Source organism: Thamnophis elegans, chromosome 12 (assembly GCF_009769535.1).
Source record: "Thamnophis elegans isolate rThaEle1 chromosome 12, rThaEle1.pri, whole genome shotgun sequence".
NCBI classification, from domain to species: domain Eukaryota; kingdom Metazoa; phylum Chordata; class Lepidosauria; order Squamata; family Colubridae; genus Thamnophis; species Thamnophis elegans.
Genome location: NC_045552.1, coordinates 45,343,385 through 45,365,383, shown reverse-complemented (window position 1 = coordinate 45,365,383; position 21,999 = coordinate 45,343,385). Strand labels below are relative to the sequence as shown.

The 21,999-nt window shown below is 43.3% G+C and overlaps 1 protein-coding gene across 1 annotated transcript in view; it reads left to right on the top strand.

Moving 5' to 3' along the window:
• CHM (CHM Rab escort protein) overlaps positions 1-21,999 on the top strand; it is a 75,394-nt gene that overhangs the window by 29,555 nt on the left and 23,840 nt on the right. The window contains exons 6-9 of the mRNA XM_032228159.1: positions 1,289-1,405; positions 2,818-2,938; positions 3,954-4,179; positions 18,089-18,166. Of these exons, the coding sequence (XP_032084050.1) occupies positions 1,289-1,405; positions 2,818-2,938; positions 3,954-4,179; positions 18,089-18,166 (542 nt within the window). The remainder of the gene's footprint in view (positions 1-1,288; positions 1,406-2,817; positions 2,939-3,953; positions 4,180-18,088; positions 18,167-21,999) is intronic.

Below are 21,999 nucleotides of genomic sequence, written 5' to 3'. Positions count from 1 at the left end.
CACTGAGCTTGTCGATCTGAAAAGTCAGCAGTTTGGCGGTTCGAATCCCTAGCGCCGTGTAATGGAGTGAGCTCCCATTACGTGTCCCAGCTTCTGCCAAGCTAGCCATTCGAAAGCACATAAAAATGCAAGTAGAAAAAATAAGAATCACCTTTGGTGGGAAGGAAACAGCATTCTGTGCACCTTTGGCATTGAGCCATGCTGGCCACATGACCACGGAGACATCTTCGGACAGCGCTGGGTTTTTGGCTTTGAAACGGAGATGAGCACCACCCCCTAGAGTCAGGAACAAGTAGCACATATGTGCGAGGGGAACCTTTACTTTTACCTTTAGAGTAAGAGATAATTTTGTAATTGAACTTGTGTTTGCTGCAAAGGAAATCAGAAGCTTTTATTTCTTTTTATTCTTTCTTTCTGCTGCTTTACCTTCTTTCTTTTCTTCTTTTTTTGTTCCTTGTACTTTTTATTAGTTTCCTTGAGTTCTTTGGAAAAATGTTTTACTTTTTTTTAATTTATTTACAAAAAATTTATATCCCACCCATCTTACTATCCAAAGCGAAACTTTTAATAAAACATGTTTGTGCGTGTGAGTGTTAAAATGTTTCCTGCACGGAACCCAGCTCTGTCCATTCAGCACATATTTATGCATTTGGGTTTTCCCCTGTTAATCAAGTTTGCACACTTTCATGGGCTCACACACACAGCATCCCTCATTGCTAAGTAGCGTTATCACCGTTTGCACAATAGGCTAAAATATGGTTGGCTAAAAGTCTGTAGAGATTCTCAGTCATCCAGGTCATGGTTGTCCCAAAGGTGTTTTTTTCAGGAGGCAACTAGAAAACGGTCTTGTTTTTTTCCTTTGAAGATGTTTCGCTTCTCATCCAAGAAGCTTGGAGACATCTTTGGACAGCACTGGCTCTTCGGCTTTGAAACGGAGATGAGCACTGCTCCCTAGAGTCGGGAACAACTAGCACATATATACAAGGGGAACATTTACCTTTACCTAGTGTCCCTTCAGCCTTTGAGGTTATTTTCTCCAGCTGCCTAGGGCTGATTTGCTGCTGCTTTTCAAAATGTCATTATTTATTTTTAAGACTCTTCGCATTCCCGTTTCTTCAGCCAGAAGAGACACATTTAATTTACCAAAATGCCTAGCATTCTTGCTAGCGGGTTCCTTGCAAGCAATAACAACAAGGAAGAAAAAAGTTTTATTTCAACGGCAGTCGTGTTTTCTTGGGAGAATTTGCATACATGTTCTCTTTTCTTTCTCACTCTCTCCCTCCTGCAGCTCCTCTATTCCCGAGGATTGCTGATTGACCTCCTCATCAAGTCAAACGTCAGCCGATATGCCGAGTTCAAAAACGTCACCCGTATTCTTGCATTGAGGGATGGCAGAGTGGAACAGGTACGCTAATCAGCCAGATTACAACACTGAACTCACGGCTCTTTGGAAAGCATTCCTTTTCACTGAGCTGTGGTGGCGCTGTTGTTTAAAGTGCAGTATTGCAGATTGACTCTGCCCACTGCCAAGAGTTCGATCCTGACCAGCTCAAGGTTGTCTCAGCCTTCCATCCTCCGAGGTGGGTAAAATGAGGACCCAGATTGTTGGAGGCAATGGGCTGACTCTGTGAACCACTTAGAAAGGGCTGTAAAAGCACTGTGAAGTGGTATATAAGTCTAAGTGGTATCTCCCTCCCTCCCTCCCTTCCTTCCTCCCTTCCTTCCTTCCTTCCTTTGTTAGAATGCAGTATTTCAGGCTAAATTTGTCCACTGCCAAGAGTTTGATCCTGACCGGCTCAGGATAGACTCAGCCTTTAATTGTTCTGAGTTCATTAAAATGAGGACTCAGATTGTTGAGAACAATATGTTGACTCTGTAAACCGCTTAGAGATAACTGTAAAAGCACTGTGAAGTGGTATATAATTCTTAAGTGCCATTGCTATTGCAATTTTAATGAATGTGGTCCTGTTGATCCCTGCCTCTTACTTCCATCTATTCAGAATGTATTTTATATTTTATTTTATTTTATTATTTTATTTTATTTTATTTTATTATTTTATTTTATTATTTTATTATTTTATTATTTTATTATTTTATTATTTTATTATTTTATTATTTTATTATTTTATTATTTTATTATTTTATTATTTTATTATTTTATTATTTTATTATTTTATTATTTTATTATTTTATTATTTTATTATTTTATTATTTTATTATTTTATTATTTTATTATTTTATTATTTTATTATTTTATTATTTATTTTATTATTTTATTATTTTATTATTTTATTATTTTATTATTTTATTTTTATTTTATTATTTTATTATTTTATTATTTTATTATTTTATTATTTTATTTTATTATTTTATTTTTATTTCTTATTTCTAAACCGCCCAATGCTCTCAAAGAGAGCCCCTGGGCTGCTTACGATATAATACAACCGATAAATAAAGCGATGTATAAAAAATTAACATTGAAAGTACAAATTAAATTTGGATTTTTTTAAAAAATTATAGAACCACGACAATTAAAAATAAAAAAGGAGGGAAAATCTTAAAGGCCATTCAATATTGGGGCAGGTGGGACTCTCAAAGGAGTAGTTCCTTTTTTTTCTACTTGCATTTTTACGTGCTTTCGCACTGCTAGGTTGGCAGAAGCTGGGACAAGTAACAGGAGCTCACTTTGTTACATGACACTAGGGATTCAAACCGCCGAACTGCCGACCCTTCTGATCGACAAGCTCAGCATCTTAGCCCCTGAGCCACTGTGTCCCTATGTGGTAAAGGGAGGATGTTCCGAAACTCTCGTTTCAGGTTCCATGTTCCAGAGCGGACATTTTCAACAACAAACAGCTGACAATGGTGGAAAAACGAATGCTGATGAGATTTCTGACCTTTTGCCTGGATTTTGAACAGCGCCCTGATGAATACCAAGGTGGGTATCTTTTCCCCCAAATGGGGAAATCCTCTGTCTCCTTATTCTTCAATGAATGGAACCTCTCTGAGGTGAATGGGCTGCGCGGAAGCTTGTGGGACAGAGGCGCTATGGGCCATGGCCGAGGGCCAAGGGGTGGGGGCGTGTCAGCTGGGGAGAAAAGTCAGAGGAGAATCGCCCGAGGAGGAACACTGGGGGAGAAGGAGGGGCGGCCGATGGTAGGAGACGAAAGGTCCCATTCCACTTTGAAAACTAAAACTAAATTAATCAGTGGAACAGAAGTTGCCTCCAGAAGTTGTGAATGCCCCAACACTGGAAGTCTTTAAGAAGAAGTTGGATAGCCATTTGTCTGAAACAGTGTAGGGTTTCCTGCCTAGACTGGGGGTTGGACTAGAAGACCTCCAAGGTCCTTTCCAACTCTGCTATTGTATTAAAACCTCATGACCCTATTTTCCATGGGAGCATCTCGGGAAGTTCCAGGTGGCTGGCGTTCCCAGGTGGTTTAACATTGTTGGGTTTCTGGTGTGGAGACATTCTGACCATTCAGATAGGTCAGAACCTATAGGAGGAGACCTATAGACAAATCTGTGCTCAGATTTGGACCTTGGTGTTCATGATGCCCATGTTGGCCAGCCCTAGATCTGAAAGTGATGATCTGGGAACCTTGGAATAAGATAACACAGAATGGTCGCTAATCGGTCGGTCGTAAGTAAAGGACTTCTTGTAACTGAGGACCTTGTGTTTTCTTGACATATATAAAGATGGTCATGCTGAAATCCTCTTTTTTCTCTTCTCTTTTCCCTTTCTTCCCTTCCCTCTTCTCCTCTCCCCTCCCCTCTTCTCTTCCTCCCCTCTCCTCTCCTTTCCCCTCCTCTCCCCTTTCCCCTCTCCTCTCCTCCCCTGCCCTTCCCTCCCTCTCTCCTCTCCTGCCCTCCCCCTCTCCTTCCCCTTCTCTCTTCCCTTCTCTTCCCTGCCCTCTCCCCTCCCCCTCTTCTCCTCTCCTTTCCCGAGACAGCTCAGAAGGATCGCAAGTTTGCCGACTATTTAAAAACCCAGAAGTTAACGCCCAACCTGCAGCATTTCATTCTGCATTCCATTGCGATGGTCTCGGAGGCCGATTGCTGCACCATAGATGGGCTGAAGGCCACTCAAAAATTTCTACAGTGCCTGGGGCGCTACGGCAATACCCCCTTCTTATTTCCTTTGTACGGCCAAGGGGAAATCCCTCAGTGTTTTTGTCGGTAAGTGTATTCTCTCTCTCTCTCTCTCTCTCTCTCTCTCTCTCTCTCTCTCTCTCTCTCTCTCTCTCTCTCTCTCTCTCTCTCTCTCTCTCTCCCTCCCTCCCTCCCTCCCTCCCTCCCTCCCTCCCTCTCCCTCCCTCCCTCCCTCCCTCCCTCCCTCCCTCTCTCTCTTTTAGGCACTCTAGTTCGTTTTTTAAAAACTGTCTTTCTCGTATTCCTTTTGACGTATCTTTAAGCGTTTGAGTTGGAAAATATGCACCTGCTGTTTAAGCAAATATGGCTCGTAGGCCTTCTGTTGCTTTGGACTCAGATGAACAGAAGTCAAGAAAGTGACTCTTAGTTGGGAATCGTTGCAGCATCCCTATAGTCACGTGATCAAACTTTGGGTACTTGGCAACTGGCATGTACTTATGACAGTTGAATGGTCCTGTGGTCACCATTGGTAACTTTCCCAGCTGGTAAGCAAAGTCAACGGGGGATTTGCTTAATGACTTTATGACTGTCTTAACAGTTGTAGCAATTATCTTAACAGTGGTGGCACACGTCATTAAATGGGGCACAACTCACTTAACAACTGTCTTGCTTAACAACCAGAGGTTCGGTCTGAATTATGGTTCTTAGTAGAGAACTAACTAACTACTATTTGTATCTAATACTCTCTTACTGCATATTCATCAACTTATACGCCAGTGAGTCTTTCTTTCAAGATTCCCTCCGCTTTAGAATTCTTTTATTTTCAAAGTACACGGCTTCCTTCGTCCTTCTACAGGCAGTCCTCAACTTACAACAGTTCATTTAGTGTCTGTAAAGGTTCTGAAAACGGCACTGAAAAAGTGACTTATGACCATTTTTCACACGACTTCTCCGGCATCCCCATGGTCTTGTGATCAAAATTCAGACGCCTGGCCACCGACTCATATTTATGATGGTTGCAGCATCGTGCGATCCGCTTTTGCGACCTTCTGACCAGTGAAGTCCCCGGGGAAGCCAGATTCACTTAACAACCATGTTACTAACTTAACGTCTGAAGTGATTCACTTAACTGTGGCAAGAAAGGTTGTAATATCAGGTTGTAAAAACTCAGTTAACGAATGTTTTTTGCTTAGCAACAAATTTTGAGCTCAATTTTTGTTGCACATCAAGGACTACGTATGGGCTGGGGGTTGGACTAGATTAGGCGTCACCAACCTTTCAGACCTCAGGGGCCACTAAATTCATACGTTTAAATCCCGTGGACCACTAATATGATCTCCCCAATGACTGGCTGCGTGGGTGTGGCTAGGTGGTCATATGACTGGGAGGGTGTGGCCAACTCAATGTCACTCATGTTAAGGGGCGCCTCACCAGCTTCTACTTGCCCCTCCCCTCCCAGCCACTCCTCGCCTGCCTACCTGGGCTTCTTAGGGCCCCAACAGGAACAATTGTTGGAGCTAAGCAGCCACCAGGAGAAAGAGTTGGCAAAACAGCTCATTTCTAACTGGATCTGACCGAAAAGGAGGCTCAGCAGAAGCACCTCACTGAGGACTACGAGCATAGGCTTTCCAAGCAGAGGGAAGAGCTGCGGGAGTGCAAGGCCAGGGACCGGCGCCTGGAGACTCAGCGGGCTGAGATGGTCAGCCAGTTCCAGGCCATGATGCAGTCCCACTGGAACGAGGCCCTCTGGCTCTTCACCACCAGCAGTGCTTCCCTCTCGCCTTCGCCCAAAGCCCAATACCAGACCCCAAGTCGGAATTTCTGCCCCTCTCCGACCCACACAAAAAGAGCCTGAAGGGGGAGACTCTCTGCAGCAGCACAAACCTTCATTGCACGTAGTTTGAGGACCCCTGATTTAGAGCAATATAAAAAATGTAAATAGTTTTTCTGCAGACCAATATTTGGTGACTGCTGGACTAGATGGCCTGCAAGATTCCCAGGAAGAGCATTCAACCGGTCTAGCAAGTGGCAACAACTCTGCCTATACATCACAGCCTACAATTTTTTTTATCGCCGGGTTATCAGGATAAGGTGTCACTTGCCCTGTGATTTCTAACCGCCTCTTCATATTCTCTGTTAATGTAACCCTCTTAAGCGTTCCTTGCGCTCCGTTATCCTGTGTCTTCTCATCAAGGCTACCGTTATAAACGGCATGCATGCATATTTATGTGAATGATTCAAAGACATTTGTAAGTCATATCCTTGCATTCCGAATGAGCTGGGCATCAACTTATATAGAGCCGAGGTAGCGCAGTGGTTAGAGTGCAGTACTGCAGGCCACTTCAGCTGACTGCTATCTGCAGTTCAGCGGTTCAAATCTCACCGGCTCAAGGTTGACTCAGCCTTCCATCCTTCCGAGGTGGGTGAAAAAAGGACCCAGACTGTGGGGGCAATATGCTGACTCTGTAAACCACTTAGAGAGGGCTGGAAAGCCCTATGAAGCGGTATATAAGTCTAACTGCTATTGCTATTGCTAACTCTGCAACGTTGTGAGCCAACCCAACTTCTTCTTCTATTACTATTACTATTATTATTACTATATTAGACTTTATTCATTAAACATGAAACTCAGCCAACTGAACATGCATTACAAATACCAGTGACTGGTGCTAATGGTTGATACGGTTTGCTGCCAGCGTCCTAGGTATCAACCAAGTATCTTCTTAAAATATAAGATGTTCCGAGTAGCGCAGTTTTTTGCAGTTCCACTGGTGTTATTGCAGGAAGCTGCTATTTGTGGGTGTATCCTGTAAAATTCTTGGACATGGTGCCAAGTGCCCTGATGACAGTGGGTATCACTGTTATATGCTTCATCCATAGCCGTGTAGTTTCGATGGCCAGGTCGCGATATTTCATGATTTTTTCTAGTTCTTGCGATATCAATAAACTGTACACTTCGGCCCTCCACAACCATGATATCTGGCGTGTTGTGTTCCAAATGATGATCCGATTGTATTTGAAAGTCCCACAAGATCTTCACCTTCCCATTTTCGATAACTTTTTCCACGTTATGTTCCCATGACTTTCTGGATACGGGTAAATCATATTTTTTACATAATGACCAGTGGATTAATTTAGCAACTCAGTCATGTCTAGCTTTGCAATCAGTTTGTGCAATTTTGCTGCATTCACATATTAAATGTGAAACAGTTTCGACTTTGTTATTGCAAAGTTCGGCAGTTTGGGTTGTCAGTGGATTTTTGTATCTTCGCTTTCATGGCATTCGTTTGTAGCGCTTGTTCTTGAGCAGCCAGCATTAAACCTTCCGTTTCTTTCTTAATAGTTCCCATCTTAAGCCACGTCCATTATTATTATTGCGTGGTTAATCTTTGGTGAGATTCACAGCCTTTGGGGCTGGTTGGTAGCTCAACAGCTCGAGTCCTAACTAAGGACCTAGGAACTGTTAACGTCGGAGAATATAAGCTGTTCCAAGTAGGGCGGTTTTTTGTAGAATCAGAATGTTCAAGTCTGATAAATTTAAAATTTCCAAATAGTGAGGTAGCCCTTTGGGTATTGCTCCAAGGGCTCCAATTACTGCTAGGTTGGCAAAAGCCGGGATAAGTAATGGGAGCTCACTCCATTACGTGGCGCTAGGGATTCGAACCTCCGAACTGCCAACCTTTCTGATCAACAAGCTCATCAAGTATGGTGTGTTAATAAGGTGAAGGAGTGGGAAATTTTGCTGGATCCAGTTTGATGCGGATAATCCCAGATAGCATTGAGCTTTTGCCAAGACCAAGGGCTAAAAAGTTTTCCTGATATTTGCTTCTTGCTTTTCTTTGGCTCCAGTGTAGAAGATGACAACTTTTTAATTGTTCGATTCCTGTACATAACTCAGGCCTAAAAGAAAGCTGGCGAAAAGTACAGAATCTTAACTAACTTGGTTTCTTAGTAAATAAATAAATAAATCCTTTAATTTAACTTTCTCCAGTCATGCTAGACCTCTTTCCCATTACCCCGGACAATCCTGGCACTGCCACCTCACATTTGAAGACGCAAAGTTCATTAAGGCTGATTTAATCATGACTGCGCATGTTTTAATGTGCGGGTTCTCTCCATCTGCAAACACAAGACCTCTCTGTCTCCTAGATCCTTGACTTTACAAGATACGCAGAGGTGTTAATTGGCAATTTAATAATAAATGACACCCAATTTCAAGCATGATGAAAACCTTTATCACCACTTTTAAAGAGCCAATTTGCATTCTGTGCCTGCCTCTCGCAAGGAAGGTAGAAGGAAGAGAACAGGAGCTTCTGTCTTGAGTTGCAGAAAGAAGAGTCTTAGTTGGTGGGAAATGAGCGGCTAGGACCATGATGACAAACCTGTGGCATGCGTGCCCAAAGTGGCACACGGAGCCATGTTGCCTGGCATGCCCAGCATCGCCCGTTCCTTTTCTGGGTTTCTGGCGGGCACGATCAGCTGGCATCTGTGCGTGCGGCAGTGCTGGAAACCGGAAGAACTGGTTTTCCATTTTCTGGCTTGAGTGTGCATGGGCATGCGCAGCAGTAAGCGGAAGACTGGCATGCGTGCCGGAAACTGGAAGTTCGTTTTCTGGCACGCGCATGCTCCTCTTCCTGGTCGCGGCCCAGACAAACACGCATGGGTGAAGCGCTCCTTTTTCAGCACTTGGATTTCCCTGTTGGTGAAGTGCTCCCTTTTTGGGACTCATTGCACCGCCCACCCGCATGTGTGCGCTTCCTTTTCGGCTCTCGGTGCCCAAAAGGTTCACCATCACTGGACTAGGATATCAACGCAAAATGGAAGAAACTGAATTCAAAGCAGCTTCTGAAATCACCACTACAGGGGTCCTCCACTTATAACCACAGCCTGGAGAGGAGCCTCTGGTTGCCACACACCCTAATTTTGATCACGTCACGTGTTTGTGACAGATGTTAAGTGCATGGGCTGGTTGTACGTCACAGTAAAATGGGCAAAATTTGCTTAACACTTAACAAATTTCTCGCTCCATTGCTGTCGTAAATCGAGAACCACCTCTATGCAGTTAGTTCATTTCCTTTTTTTTTTTAGACTTTGCATCTATTTCAATTTTTTTTTATTATTATTATTGGTAGCAGAACTTTTAACCATAGCAATGAAATTGTTTTGGTTGAATCTCTTTCTGGAGTGAGTTTTGCATTCTCAGGATGTGTGTTAAAGTATGAAAAGCATGGCCACACTAGTGTTTGGTGGAGGAGTGTGTTTCTTCCTTCCCTCTTCCACCCACTCCCTCCTTTTCTTCCTTCCTTCCCTCCCTCTCTGCCTATCTCCTTCCTTCCTTCCTTACCTCCCTCCCTCCCCACTTCCTCTTCCCCTCCCTCCTTCCTTCTTTTCCTTCCTTCCCTCTCTGCTTGTCTCCTTCTTTTCCTTCCTTCCTCTCTCCCTCCCTTCTTCTGTCCTTCCCTTCCCCACTCTCTCTTCCCCTCCTTTCCTCCTTTTCTTCCTTCCCTCCCTTTCTGCCTCCTTCCTTCCTCTCTCCCTCCCTTCTTCTGTCCTTCCTTCCTTCCCTCCCTCCCCACTCCCTCTTCCCTGCCCTCCCTCCTTCTTTTCTTCCTTCCCTCCCTTTCTGCCTCCTCCCTTCCCTCCTCTCTCCCTCCCTTCTTCCGTCCCTCCCTCCCTCCCGCCCCATTCCCTGTTCCCCTCCGTCCCTCCTTCTTTTCTTCCTTCCTTTCTGCCTTCTTCCTTCCTTCCTCCCTCCCTCCCTTCTTCCGTCCTTCCCTCCCCACTCCCTCTTCCCCTCCGTCCCTCCTTCTTTTCTTCCTTCCCTCCCTTTCTGCCTCCTTCCTTTCTTCCTTCCTTCCTTCGAATCTTACTTTGGGACAAATATCAGTGAAGTGAGACAATCCATCACGTCCGAGACCTGCTGTCCAGTGATGGATGGATAGATTGGTAAAGTAACTCAATAATCTTCCCTTTTTTCTCTCTCGGTTATTCACAGATCAGTGAGCGCTGTCGTTAATAAAGCTATGGAATGCTTTTGTTGTCCTTGCCCGCATTATTTCTCAAGTTTTGACAGGACAGGCCTTTTAATTTGAAAATAACCTTTGTGTTGAAACATGCCTCCTAAGCACACAAAGGCCTTTGTGAGAGTTCCCCTTCACAATCCGTTTGGAGGAAACAGTTTCTCGGGAAATACCATTCAGAATACTTGGGAGATTTTGTTGTTGTTGTTAAATAGTCAGTTGCTGTCCTCAACTTACACAAGTTTGCTTAGTGACTTTTTCGACGTTACAACAGCCCTGAAAAAAGTGACTTATGACCGTTTTTCACACTTACGACTGGGGCCACATCCCCGTGGCGATCAAAATTCAGACGCTGGGCAGTTGGCTCACGTTTATGAGTGTGGCAATGCCCGCAGGGTCATGTGACTTCCTTTTGCGACCTTCTAACAAGCCAAACCTAAATTCACTTAGCAACCATGTTTCTAACTTAACAACGGCAGTGATTCACTTAACCAATGGGCAAGAATGGTCGTAAAATGATACGCAACATAGTTAATAAACGTTTAGCAACGGAAATTTTGAGCTCAATTGCGGTTGTAAGTTCCTGTGTTTAAGATAGACAAGATGATTAAATCCAACTCCTGGTCGAGGGATCTCTTGATTTTTTGGTGTTTTTTTTAAAAAATATTCTCTAACACCCAATCAGATCAGATACTCAGGTGCTTCTGGAGGAACAATTCTGCTCAGGTTCCTCCTAGGACAGTGGATGGCTAAGAAAGCCAGCATGGCGTAGTCTTTGGGAGCATTCACACAACACATTAAGCCAAAGAATCACCTTATTTGGTAAACTATGTTGGAGAAGTTAGTGTCGTTTATGAAGCCATACATCCCTTTCTCCTTCAGCTAAGCAAAACAATAAGATGAGGCTCAAGGTTGACTCAGCCTTCCATCCTTCCGAGGTCGGTAAAATAAGGACCCACTGTTTACTGTTGGGGGCAACAGTAAACCGCTTAGAGTGGGCTGTAAAGCACTGTGAAGGAGTATAAAGGTCTAAGTGATATTGCCTCCCTCCCTCCCTGCCTCCCTTGTCTCTCCTCCCTTCCCTCCTTCTTTGTCTCTCCTTCCTTCCTTCCTTCCTTCCTTCCTTCCTTCCTTCCTTCCTTCCTTCCTTCCTTCCCTCACCTTCCTTCCCTTCTTCCTTGTTTCTCCTTCCTTCCCTCCTTGCCTCCCTTGTCTCTCCTTCCTTCCCTCCTTGCCTCCCTAGTCTCTCCTTCCTTCCCTCCCTCCCTCCCTCCTTGCCTCTCCTTCCTTCCATCCCTCCCTACCTCCCTTGTCTCTCCTTCCTTCCCTCCTTGCCTCCCTTGTCTCTCCTTCCTTCCTTCCCTCCTTGTCTCTCCTTCCTTCCCTCCTTGCCTCCCTTGTCTCTCCTTCCTTCCCTCCCTCCCTCCTTGCCTCTCCTTCCTTCCATCCCTCCCTACCTCCCTTGTCTCTCCTTCCTTCCTTCCCTCCCTCCTTGTCTCTCCTTCCTTCCCTCCTTGCCTCCCTTGTCTCTCCTTCCTTCCTTCCCTCCCTCCTTGTCTCTCCTTCCTTCCCTCCTTGCCTCCCTTGTCTCTCCTTCCTTCCCTCCCTCCCTCCTTGCCTCTCCTTCCTTCCATCCCTCCCTACCTCCCTTGTCTCTCCTTCCTTCCCTCCTTGCCTCCCTTGTCTCTCCTTCCTTCCTTCCCTCCCTCCCTCCCTCCTTGCCTCTCCTTCCTTCCATCCCTCCCTACCTCCCTTGTCTCTCCTTCCTTCCCTCCTTGCCTCCCTTGTCTCTCCTTCCTTCCTTCCCTCCCTCCTTGTCTCTCCTTCCTTCCCTCCTTGCCTCCCTTGTCTCTCCTTCCTTCCCTCCCTCCTTGCCTCCCTTGTCTCACCTTCCTTCCCTCCCTGTGGTTAGAATGCAGTATTGCAGGATAGTTCTGCCCATTGCCAGGAGTTCAGTCCTGACCGGCTCAAGGTTGACCCAGCATTCTAGCTTTCCAAAGTCAGTAAAATGAGGACCCAGATTGTTGGGAGTGATATGCTGATCTGTAAACTGCTTAGAAACGGCTGTAAAGCACTGTGAAGCGGTATATAAGTCTAAGGGCTCTTGCTAAGGGCTGGGACTAGAATAAGCATGAACCAGGTCTATCTCCCATCCAACTTGAAGAGTTATTATATTTTAGCCTGATTTTACTTATTAGATATACAGGTAGTGCTCAACTTACGACCACAGTTGAGGCGAGAATTTCTGTTACTAAAGTGAGTTTTGCCTCATTGTATGACCTTCCTTGCCACAGTTGTTAAATGAATCACTGCAGTTGTTAAGTTAGTAACACAGTTGTTAAGTGAATCGGGCTTCCCCATTGACTTTGCTTGTCAGAAGGTCGCAAAAGGCTGATCCCATGGCCCCGGGACACTGCAACCGTCATAAATAGGAGTTGGTCTGAATTTTGATCCCATGACCATGAGGTGGTAACTGTGAAAAACAGTTAGGAGTTACATTTTTCAATGCAAGGCTGGTGTCGGGGTGTGTGAGGCCTGGCTGCAACTGCCCAAAGGTAAATAGTAGGGCAGCTTCACCCCTCCATCCTCATCCTAGCTTAATTTTTACCCTAGAGGGGGCGGTGTCTTATTAAGGCTTTATTTTGGGGTTAACACTTATATTGGCACAGGTGTAAAACTCAAGATAGAATGGAATGGAATGGAATGGAATAGGATAGGATAGAAATTAGAATGAAAGAATGGAATAGGATAGATATTAGAATGAAAGAATATAAAAGAGTAGAATAGAATAGATATTAGAATGAAAGAATAGAAATAGAATAGAATAGATATTAGAATGAAAGAATGGAATGGAATAGAATAAAATAGAATAGATATTAGAATGAAAGAATAGAATAGAAATAGAATAGAATAGATACTAGAATGAAAGAATGGAATAGAATAGAATAAAAGAATAGATATTAGAATGAAAGAATAGAATAGAATAGATATTAGAATGAAAGAATGGAAAGGAATAGAATAGATATTAGAATGAAAGAATAGAATAGATATTAGAATGAAAGAATATAAAAGAATAGAATAGATATTAGAATGAAAGAATAGAATAGAATAAAATAGAATAGATAGAATGAAAGAATGGAATAGAATAGAATAGATATTAGAATGAAAGAATATAAAAGAATAGAATAGAAGAGATATTAGAATGAAAGAATAGAATAGAATAAAATACAATAGATATTAGAATGAAAGAATGGAAAGGAATAGAATAGAATAGATATTAGAATTAAAGAATAGAATAGAATAGACATTAGAATGAAAGAATATAAAAGAATAGAATAGATAGAATGAAAGAATAGAAGAGATATTAGGATGAAAGAATAGAATAGAATAAAATAGAATAGATATTAAAATGAAAGAATGGAATAGAATAGATTAGATATTAGAATGAAAGAATAGAATAGAGTAGATATTAAAATGAAAGAATATAAAAGAATAGAATAGATATAATGAAAGAATAGAATAGATATTAGAATGAAAGGATCGGATAGGATAGAATAGATATTAGAATGAAAGAATAGAATAGATATTAGAATTAAAGAATAGAATAAAATAGAATAGAATAAATTATCAGAGTTGGAAGGGACCTTGATGGTCTTCTAGTTGAACCCCCTGCAGGAAACCCTACACCACTTCAGACAAATGGTTATCCAAGTTAGGACTTACTTTTGGGGGAAGGTCGTAGTTTTGGGGGGAAAACACAGTACCTTGACAGCATCTGATAAAGATGCATTTGAATTGTTTTTATTGCCTTCTTCCCAATGTTCTGATCCAAGAGGCTCTCCGGGGCTTGTCAGCCTCCCGCCCGGCACCAGACACGCCAAGCCCGAAGCCTCTTGTAACATTCATGTTTTAATTAAAGAAAACAACCCGTTAGAGGCAGTTATTTTCTGCGGAAGAGTAATGAAGATTTATTTTAGGGAGTGACCTTCACTGGATTAGCTCTAGCAGTAATCAGTAGAATTAATAGAATAATCAAATTATATACAAACTCATAAATCACGGGGAACGGCGCTGTCAGAAGTTTGGCTATTAATGGGCCCCATTGTTGTGCTGTTGTATTAGAAATTGCAGCGGCTGATTTTTTCCCCTTCCTTTTTCCCCCCTGCCGCGATAGAAACTGAAATGGCATTTGAAGGCTGGGGAGGAGGGGGGGCAGGGGGGAGCAGAGCGGTGACTAGCAGGGCAAAAATTTTCACAACTGTTAATTTAGCTGTAATGTGGTTTGATGTCAGCAGGGCAGAGTTGAAGCGGAGTACAGAGCAGGCGTGATCTTTCAGCAGAGGTGGAATTATTGGCAGAGACAGTAGCCAATTAATTAGAAGAATATCAGTTTAAATGTCTATTTAGGGTTAATAGTAATACTGAAGTACTTTGTGCTTGGGGCCCAGCCAAACCAGCCTCTTGAGTTTGGTGTATTTTAAATAAAGGAAGGGTGGGGGGAAATAAACATGGATATGATAATGGGGTTGGTTGTCACAACAGATTTCAACTTTTCTGATTTCTTTTTAAAAACTGTCTATTAATGCCATAGGGATGCGGTGGCTCGGTGGCTAAGATGCTGAGCTTGTCGATCAGAAAGGTTGGCGGTTCAAATCCTTAGCGCTGCGTAATGGAGTGAGCTCCCGTGACTTGTCCCAGCTTTTGCCAACCTAGTAGTTCGAAAGCATGTAAAAAATGCAAGTAGAAAAAAAGGAAGTAGCATTCTGTTGACCTTCGGCATTTAGTCATGCCGGCCACATGACCATGGAGACGTCTTTGGATAGCGCTGGCTCTTCGGCTTTGAAACAGAGTTGAGCACTGCCCCCTAGAGTCAGGAACGACTAGCACATATGTGCTTTACCTTTATTAATGCCATATTTCACCTCCTATCCTCCAACTATGAAAATAATCCTGGCGGCTCAGCTTTTCAACTTGTTGATTCAGCTGGATGTGGCAGGAGGGGAAAAAAGAAAAGAAAAAGTAGTGATTTAACTGGAGGGGGTGGTGGAAATTACTAAGTGCTTTTGCTGTCATTGTGAGTTGCTGCATGTTGCTCGCTGTTTTATTGTTTTCAGTAGACGTTTCTCCAACAAACAAACGTTTAGTTTCCTCTGCTGGGTTGCCAAAAAAACTCTGCCTCCTATTAATTGGGAGAAACACATCTGATTATTTCTCTTTTGGAAAGACATATTTTTTTTTCATATTTTATAGACAAAAAAAGATCCAACCTTTTCATTCGGTGCTGCCTTTGGTAGTATTTCCCTCTCTTTGTTTTTAAGCTGCTAAGTCACTCTGGTTTTGTGTTGTAATATAGTTCCTTGTGTAGGTGTGTGTCCCCCATGGCCTAGTTCATACTAGGGCATGCAGAGCCACGCTGAATCACACAGGAGAAAACAAACTCCTAGAACACCATAACATCCTGATAGTGCATAACATAACATTCTGAGATGTGCCCTACCATTGACGTCCAGGATTTGACCATATATAGACTGAGCAGTAGATTAGAAATTGTACTTTTACAGGCTGTTTTTACTCACATGCTATTGCTCCTCCTGCCTTTGTCCTATCTCAATAAAAGGGGCTCTCAGACCCCCAATCTGGGTCGCTCCATCCCGAGAAAGTTCGTGTCTTGTCTTTTCTCAACATTGGCCTCATGGGCGAACCACGGGAACGTTACAGTTTTGCACTGGGCGACCTTTCTTTTAATTGAGAGAGGGACCTATATTGAAGGCACAAAGGCATTGTTTCAACATCTGCCACATCATTTGCCAAAAAACCCCGAAATGCACAGGTGTAATATAGATGATACCTTGCTTGACAGTAGTAACTGTGAGAAGGATCTTGGAGTCCTAGTGGACAACCATTTAAATATGAGCCAGCCATGTGCAGCAGCTGCCAAAAAAGCCAACACAGTTCTAGGCTGCATAAACAGAGGGAGAGAATCAAGATCACGTGAAGGGTTAATATCACTTTATAATGCCTTGGTAAGGCCACACTTGGAATACTGCATCCAGTTTTGGTCACCACGATGTAAAAAAGATGTGGAGACTCTAGAAAGAGTGCAGAGAAGAGCAACAAAGAGGATTAGGGTACTGGAGGCTAAAACATACGAAGAACAGTTGCTAAAATTGGGTAGGTCTAGTTTAATAGAAAGAAGGACTAGGGGAGACATGATAGCAGTGTTCCAATATCTCAGGGGTTGCCACAAAGAAGAGGGAGTCAAACTATTCTCCAAAGCACCTGAGGGTAGAACAAGAAGCAATGGGTGCAAACTAATCAAGGAGAGAAACAACTTAGAACCAAGGAGAAATTTCCTGACAGTTAGAACAATTAATCAGTGGAACAGAAGTTGCCTCCAGAAGTTGTGAATGCTCCAACATTTTAACAGTTTTAAAGATGTTAGATAGCCATTTGTCTGAAACGGTATAGGGTTTCCTGGCTAGGCAGGGGGTTGGACTAGAAGACCTCCAAGGTCCCTTCCAACTCTGCTATTGTATTGTATTTGTCACTTGATCTTGATTGTTGTTTTCCAGCCAGGGATCTGGGATGACAATCTCTAATTGAAAGAGGCTATTTTTAAGAGCAGACCAGTAAGTCGGTGGATTTTTGGCAGTAGGAAGTGAAACGGCAATGATGGCAGGGGTGGAGCCACCAGATTTTAAAAACAGAAATCACCCTGGTGCTTCTTTTAATATGAAGCCACTAGTAACCGTTACTTAAATACAGACATTTGTACCTGTGTTCTGTTGATGTTTGTAACAAATCTCGAGGTGTTAAGACAGGAGTTGGCAAGCCGCGGCTTTCTTTCATCCCTCTCCTGCGGCTCCCTGTCACCAGTCGGCTCCACAATTGATAGGGCTTTTGGTTAGGATAGACAGAGGAAAAAGGATGCTGTGCTAGGTGGAGACTCTATGGTGGTTGTGGGGAGCCAGACTTCCAGTCGGCAGAGGAAAAAACACTCCATGCTAGGAGGAGACTCTATGGTGGGGGAACCGGACTTCCGGTCAGCTCCAGAATTGAACCAGGGGCTTCCTGTTATGACCTTTATGGCTCTTTGAGTGTTTAAGGTTGCCGATCTCTATGTTAGGACATTATCAATACCATAACCGTTAACGATTTTGGGCACAAATATGTAAGTCAAAGCCTTTGCACCATGTGGTCGTGACACAAAATGCCATCCTCTACCTCATTTGCACCCAAGGAAGCTCATGGGCAGCTCTCAGAGTAATCTGATAGCCTTGTTTGGCTTCACTATATTGCCAAAAGTATTCGCTTACCCATCCAACTAATCAAATTCAGTTGTGAGCGAATACTTTTGGAAATATAGTATATGTGGTTGATAGCCACATTGTGTGGAATCAGATTTATCCAGTAAGCCACCAAAGGTGGTTCCTATTTGTCTACTTCCATTTTACACGCTTTTGAACTGCTAGGTTGGCAGAAGCTGGGACAAATAACGGGAGCTCACTCCGTTGTTCGGTGCTAGGGATTCGAACCGCTGAACTGCCAACCTTTCCGATCGACAAGCTCAGTGTCTTAGCCACTGAGCCACCGCATCCTGTTATATATATAAGTGTGAACAGTACTTATATATATACTTATATATATAACAGTGTTATATATATAAGTGTGAACAGTAAGTCCACACTTACTGTTAAATTGACCCAAATAGGTCAGGATGGCAAGCCAGCTCTAAACCAAGATTATTATTAGCTCAATTTCTACCTTGATTTCCCCTTACATGATATGCAACTGTGCCTGGGTGATTTATTCCTAAAATATTTGTATTAAATTAACAATTTATTGGAGGTTGCAATTCTTCCTATTTCATGGATCAATTTAAATAAATTGAACGTTTTTGTTTTAAAAAAAAGAAAATAGCCCTAAAGGGCTCTAAACCTGATGCCTTGTTTTCTTGATTTCTGACGTTTCTTTAGGATGTGTGCAGTATTCGGTGGGATCTATTGCCTCCGGCACGCCATAAAGTGTCTTGTGTTAGACAAAGAACTTAGAAGGTAAGTCTTGAGCGAGGTAACCTTCTCTCTCTCTCTCTCTTACATAAATGCAACTACGAGATGAAAAATGCCAGGGTCTTCTTTTTTAAAAAAAACGATTCTTCAAAGATCTTCCTTGGTATTAATAACACATCAACCTTGATTAAAAATAATTTGTGTATAGGTCCTCCAGAACTGGGAAAGTGGGTTTAGAATAAAGAAACTAAATTAATTTCCCTCTGATATTACTGCAGCCTCCTGATCACCCAAGCTTGGAAGACAGATCATTTTCAGTTGCCAGGGGTTTGGTGATGAGTGATGTTAGTTTTCCTTGTGGCCTTACCTACTCTAATTGATTTTCATCAGATGACAACAAAGCCCTCTGTTATTGCATTTTTTTAAAAATGAAGCTCACCTAAAGATTCATCAGATTAATCTCTGCTGATAATGCATGTCACTCTAAGAGAAAAAAGCTTTAATGAGTTTTTAGGTAGATTGTTGTCATAAACCACGCTGCCCTCTTAGCCTAGAATGAATTATTTTTCCACCAGTATTGGGACTTTTGAGCAACTTTTTTTTTTGTAAAGTTGGAACCAAATCAACGGATGTTTGGGGGCTGCAAAATTTATACCAGTGGGATGGTGCAAAGCACAAAATGTGACCAGCTTGTTCAGTGTACTAAAGCATAGGGTGGTTAAATGTTGTGATATTATATTATAGTGCCTTAACCAGAATTTGAGTTATTTAAATATTTATCTATCTATATAAATGGCTGTGTGTGTATGTTCCAGCATAACTCTGGAACGCCTCGAGCAATATAGCAATATAGCAATAGCAGTAGACTTATATACCGCTTCATAGGCCTTTCAGGCCTCTCTAAGCGGTTTACAGAGAGTCAGCATATTGCCCCCAACAATCTGGGTCCTCATTTTACCCACCTCGGAAGGATGGAAGGCTGAGTCAACCCTGAGCCGGTGAGATTTGAACCGCTGACCTGCTGATCTAGCAGTAGCCTGCAGTGCTGCATTTAACCACTGCACCACCTTGGCTCTTCAACCAAACTTGGTACACAGATGACTTACTCTCTGGAAGCAAATACTGTGGGTGTAAGACACCCCTAACACCCCTTGATGTGTGTTCTGTTACGATATAGCCTGTTGTGCCTTAAAATGGTTTCTACTGTACTGCCGTATAATGTATTCTACTGTACAGCGCAGCGGAGTTGCCATGGTAATGGCTTCACAACACTTCACAAGGGGGCTCCTTCTGATAAGGGGGAAAGTCCAACGTTAGAAATTACGTTTGGTCCGAAATTACATTTCCCCCCTATAAATAAATACCCGGGAAACGCCGGATTATCACCCAGTCATATAATAAACAAGACAGGGAATGACTCTATGGCTAATTTACCTTTCTGGTTTCTAGGTATAGAACTAAGACCGGGCCCTTCCCAGCCTTCCGGAAGGCCCATTTTTCTCCTCCCCGAGCCTCCGTATGGGCCCTGCACTTACCTCGCATTCAAAACACACCGTATGGAGACTCCTGGTAGGGGAGCAGTGGTGGGTTCCGGGCGGCACGCCCCATTATAAGTGTACCGGTGGCTGCTGGGAGCAGCAGCCACCGTACCGGAACAGTGCTTTGGAGGGCCCACCTCCCCTTGTTCCTTACCTTTATTTGAGCTAACCAGGCCATTTGCGCATGTGTGCGCAGCATACGGCACCTGCGCCATGCTCCACCGAGCAGCTGGAGCATCACAGGTTGGTGGGTGCGCATGTGTGCGCAGCGCGCATGTCCGTTTGGATGGATTATAGTTCCCCAGAATGAGAAGATGAGATTTGCAGCAAAATGGCAAATCACTTCCAGACTGTTTCCATGAAAATTGTACAGATGTGCCGGTGAAATAGCTGAAAGTCAAACTTGCTTCAAGAGGCTTTATCTTTTTAAGGGTTTTTTCCTCCACCTCTAATGATAATCAGATAAGTTTGGGATGAGCCTACTTGGGGGGGGGGGGAATAGGTTTCTATAGGTAATTGATGAAAAACAAGGTATGCCAGCCCATATTGTTGTCGTAAAGATAAATTTAATGCTGAGTTTAAAATGCCATTTCCCCCCCTGTTGCTTTGTTCTAATCTAATCTCCGCATTTCTGCGGAAAAGTGGGTGTTGTAGAGTTTTTAAAAAGGGGGATGGAATGATTAAGAAGCTAAGGCAATTCTCTTTGAAGGAAATGTGAAATTTGGAGCAACTCAGCTTAGGAAAAAGAGGAGCTAAGGGAAGATATAATATAGACTTATACAATTATACACGCTCCATTACATCACCAAAATCTGGGATAATACATTTAAGTTGAAGGGAGGATTCAGAAAAGATAACGCCCAAGAGCTTCCTCCTACATAATATAGTCAACATGTTAAATTTGGCACCATCAGAGCCGGACTGAATTCATATATTATGCGAATACAATGTTTTGCTTAACCATAACCATCTAAGCTATAGTAAATATATTGCAAAGCACCGGAAGGCAGAGCTGGAAGCAACAGATGAAAGCTTATGAAGGAGAGATCCAACTTAGAAATAAGAAGGAATTCCTGACAGTGAGAACAATTACCGTATTTTTTAGAAGTATAAGACGCACCAGAATATAAGACGCAGCAAGGTTTTGAAGAGAGGGGGGAAAGGTTTTGCACTCTGCAAACCTCCCAAAAATGGCCCCATTCCCCCCCCAAAAGGAATGTATAGCTTAGGGAGCTTGCAGAGTGCTCCGGGGGGGGGGGGGGTAAATTGAGCAAAAAACGGCCCGTTTTTTACAAAAACGGCCCCATTTTTCATTTAAAAAATGGTATGGATAGCCTTTAGGAAGCTTATAGAGTGCTCCTGGGGGGGGGGGAATTGAGCAAACAACGGCCCATTTTTCACTCATTTCTACCCTCCCCAGCCCTCAGGAGTTCTCTAAAAGCCTCATACAGGCTCTGCAAGGCCATTTTGGTGAAGGGTGCGGGGTTTTGGGTGGCAAAAAAGTGCTATATAAGACCCTCCAGATTTTCAGCCTCTTTTTTGAGGGAAACAGGTGTGTCTTATACTCTGAAAAATACGGTAATCCATGCAACGGTTTGCCTCCAGAAGGTGTGGGTGCTCCATCATTGGAGATTTTAAAGAAGAGATTGGACAGACATTTGTCTGGCATAATATAGGGCCGTGATGGTGAATTGATCTCACGCATGCCATGGGGGCGACACAGAGCCCTCTGCGGGCATGCGAGCTGTCGCCCCAGCTCAGCTCGACCATGCATGGGCGTGCACCTCCTGCCAACCAGCTGGTTTTGGGGCTCGTGCCATGCAAGTGCAGGGATGCATGTGCATACGTGGGGGTCACAACATCCATGTACGGGGTTGCGTGTGCCCACATGGTGGGGGGCAGGACGCACACGGGAGGGGGGTCACACACACGTTGCATTATGGATGTGCAGGCGCGCTTTCAGCACACAACGACAAAAAGGTTAGCCATCACTGGTATAGGGTCTTCTGCTCAAGCAGGGGACTGGACTAGAAGACCTCCAAGGTGCCTTCCAATGCTGTTTTTCTATTTCCATTTCCAATTCTATTCCATTCCATCCCAATCCATTCCATTCATAAAGTGTCTAAATTCACAACACTAATCCAAAAATAAAATAAGTCCCATTTTTGCTTTGATTTTGATTTGATTTGATTTTATTGACATTTGTAGGCCGCCCTTTTCCCTGAGGGGACTCAGGGCGGCTCACATAAAATCAGGGAGGGGGAAATGCAAACAATAAACATAGACACATGTAATAAAAACAATAGGCAACATGCATTCATCATTCGGGAGGGGCAACTA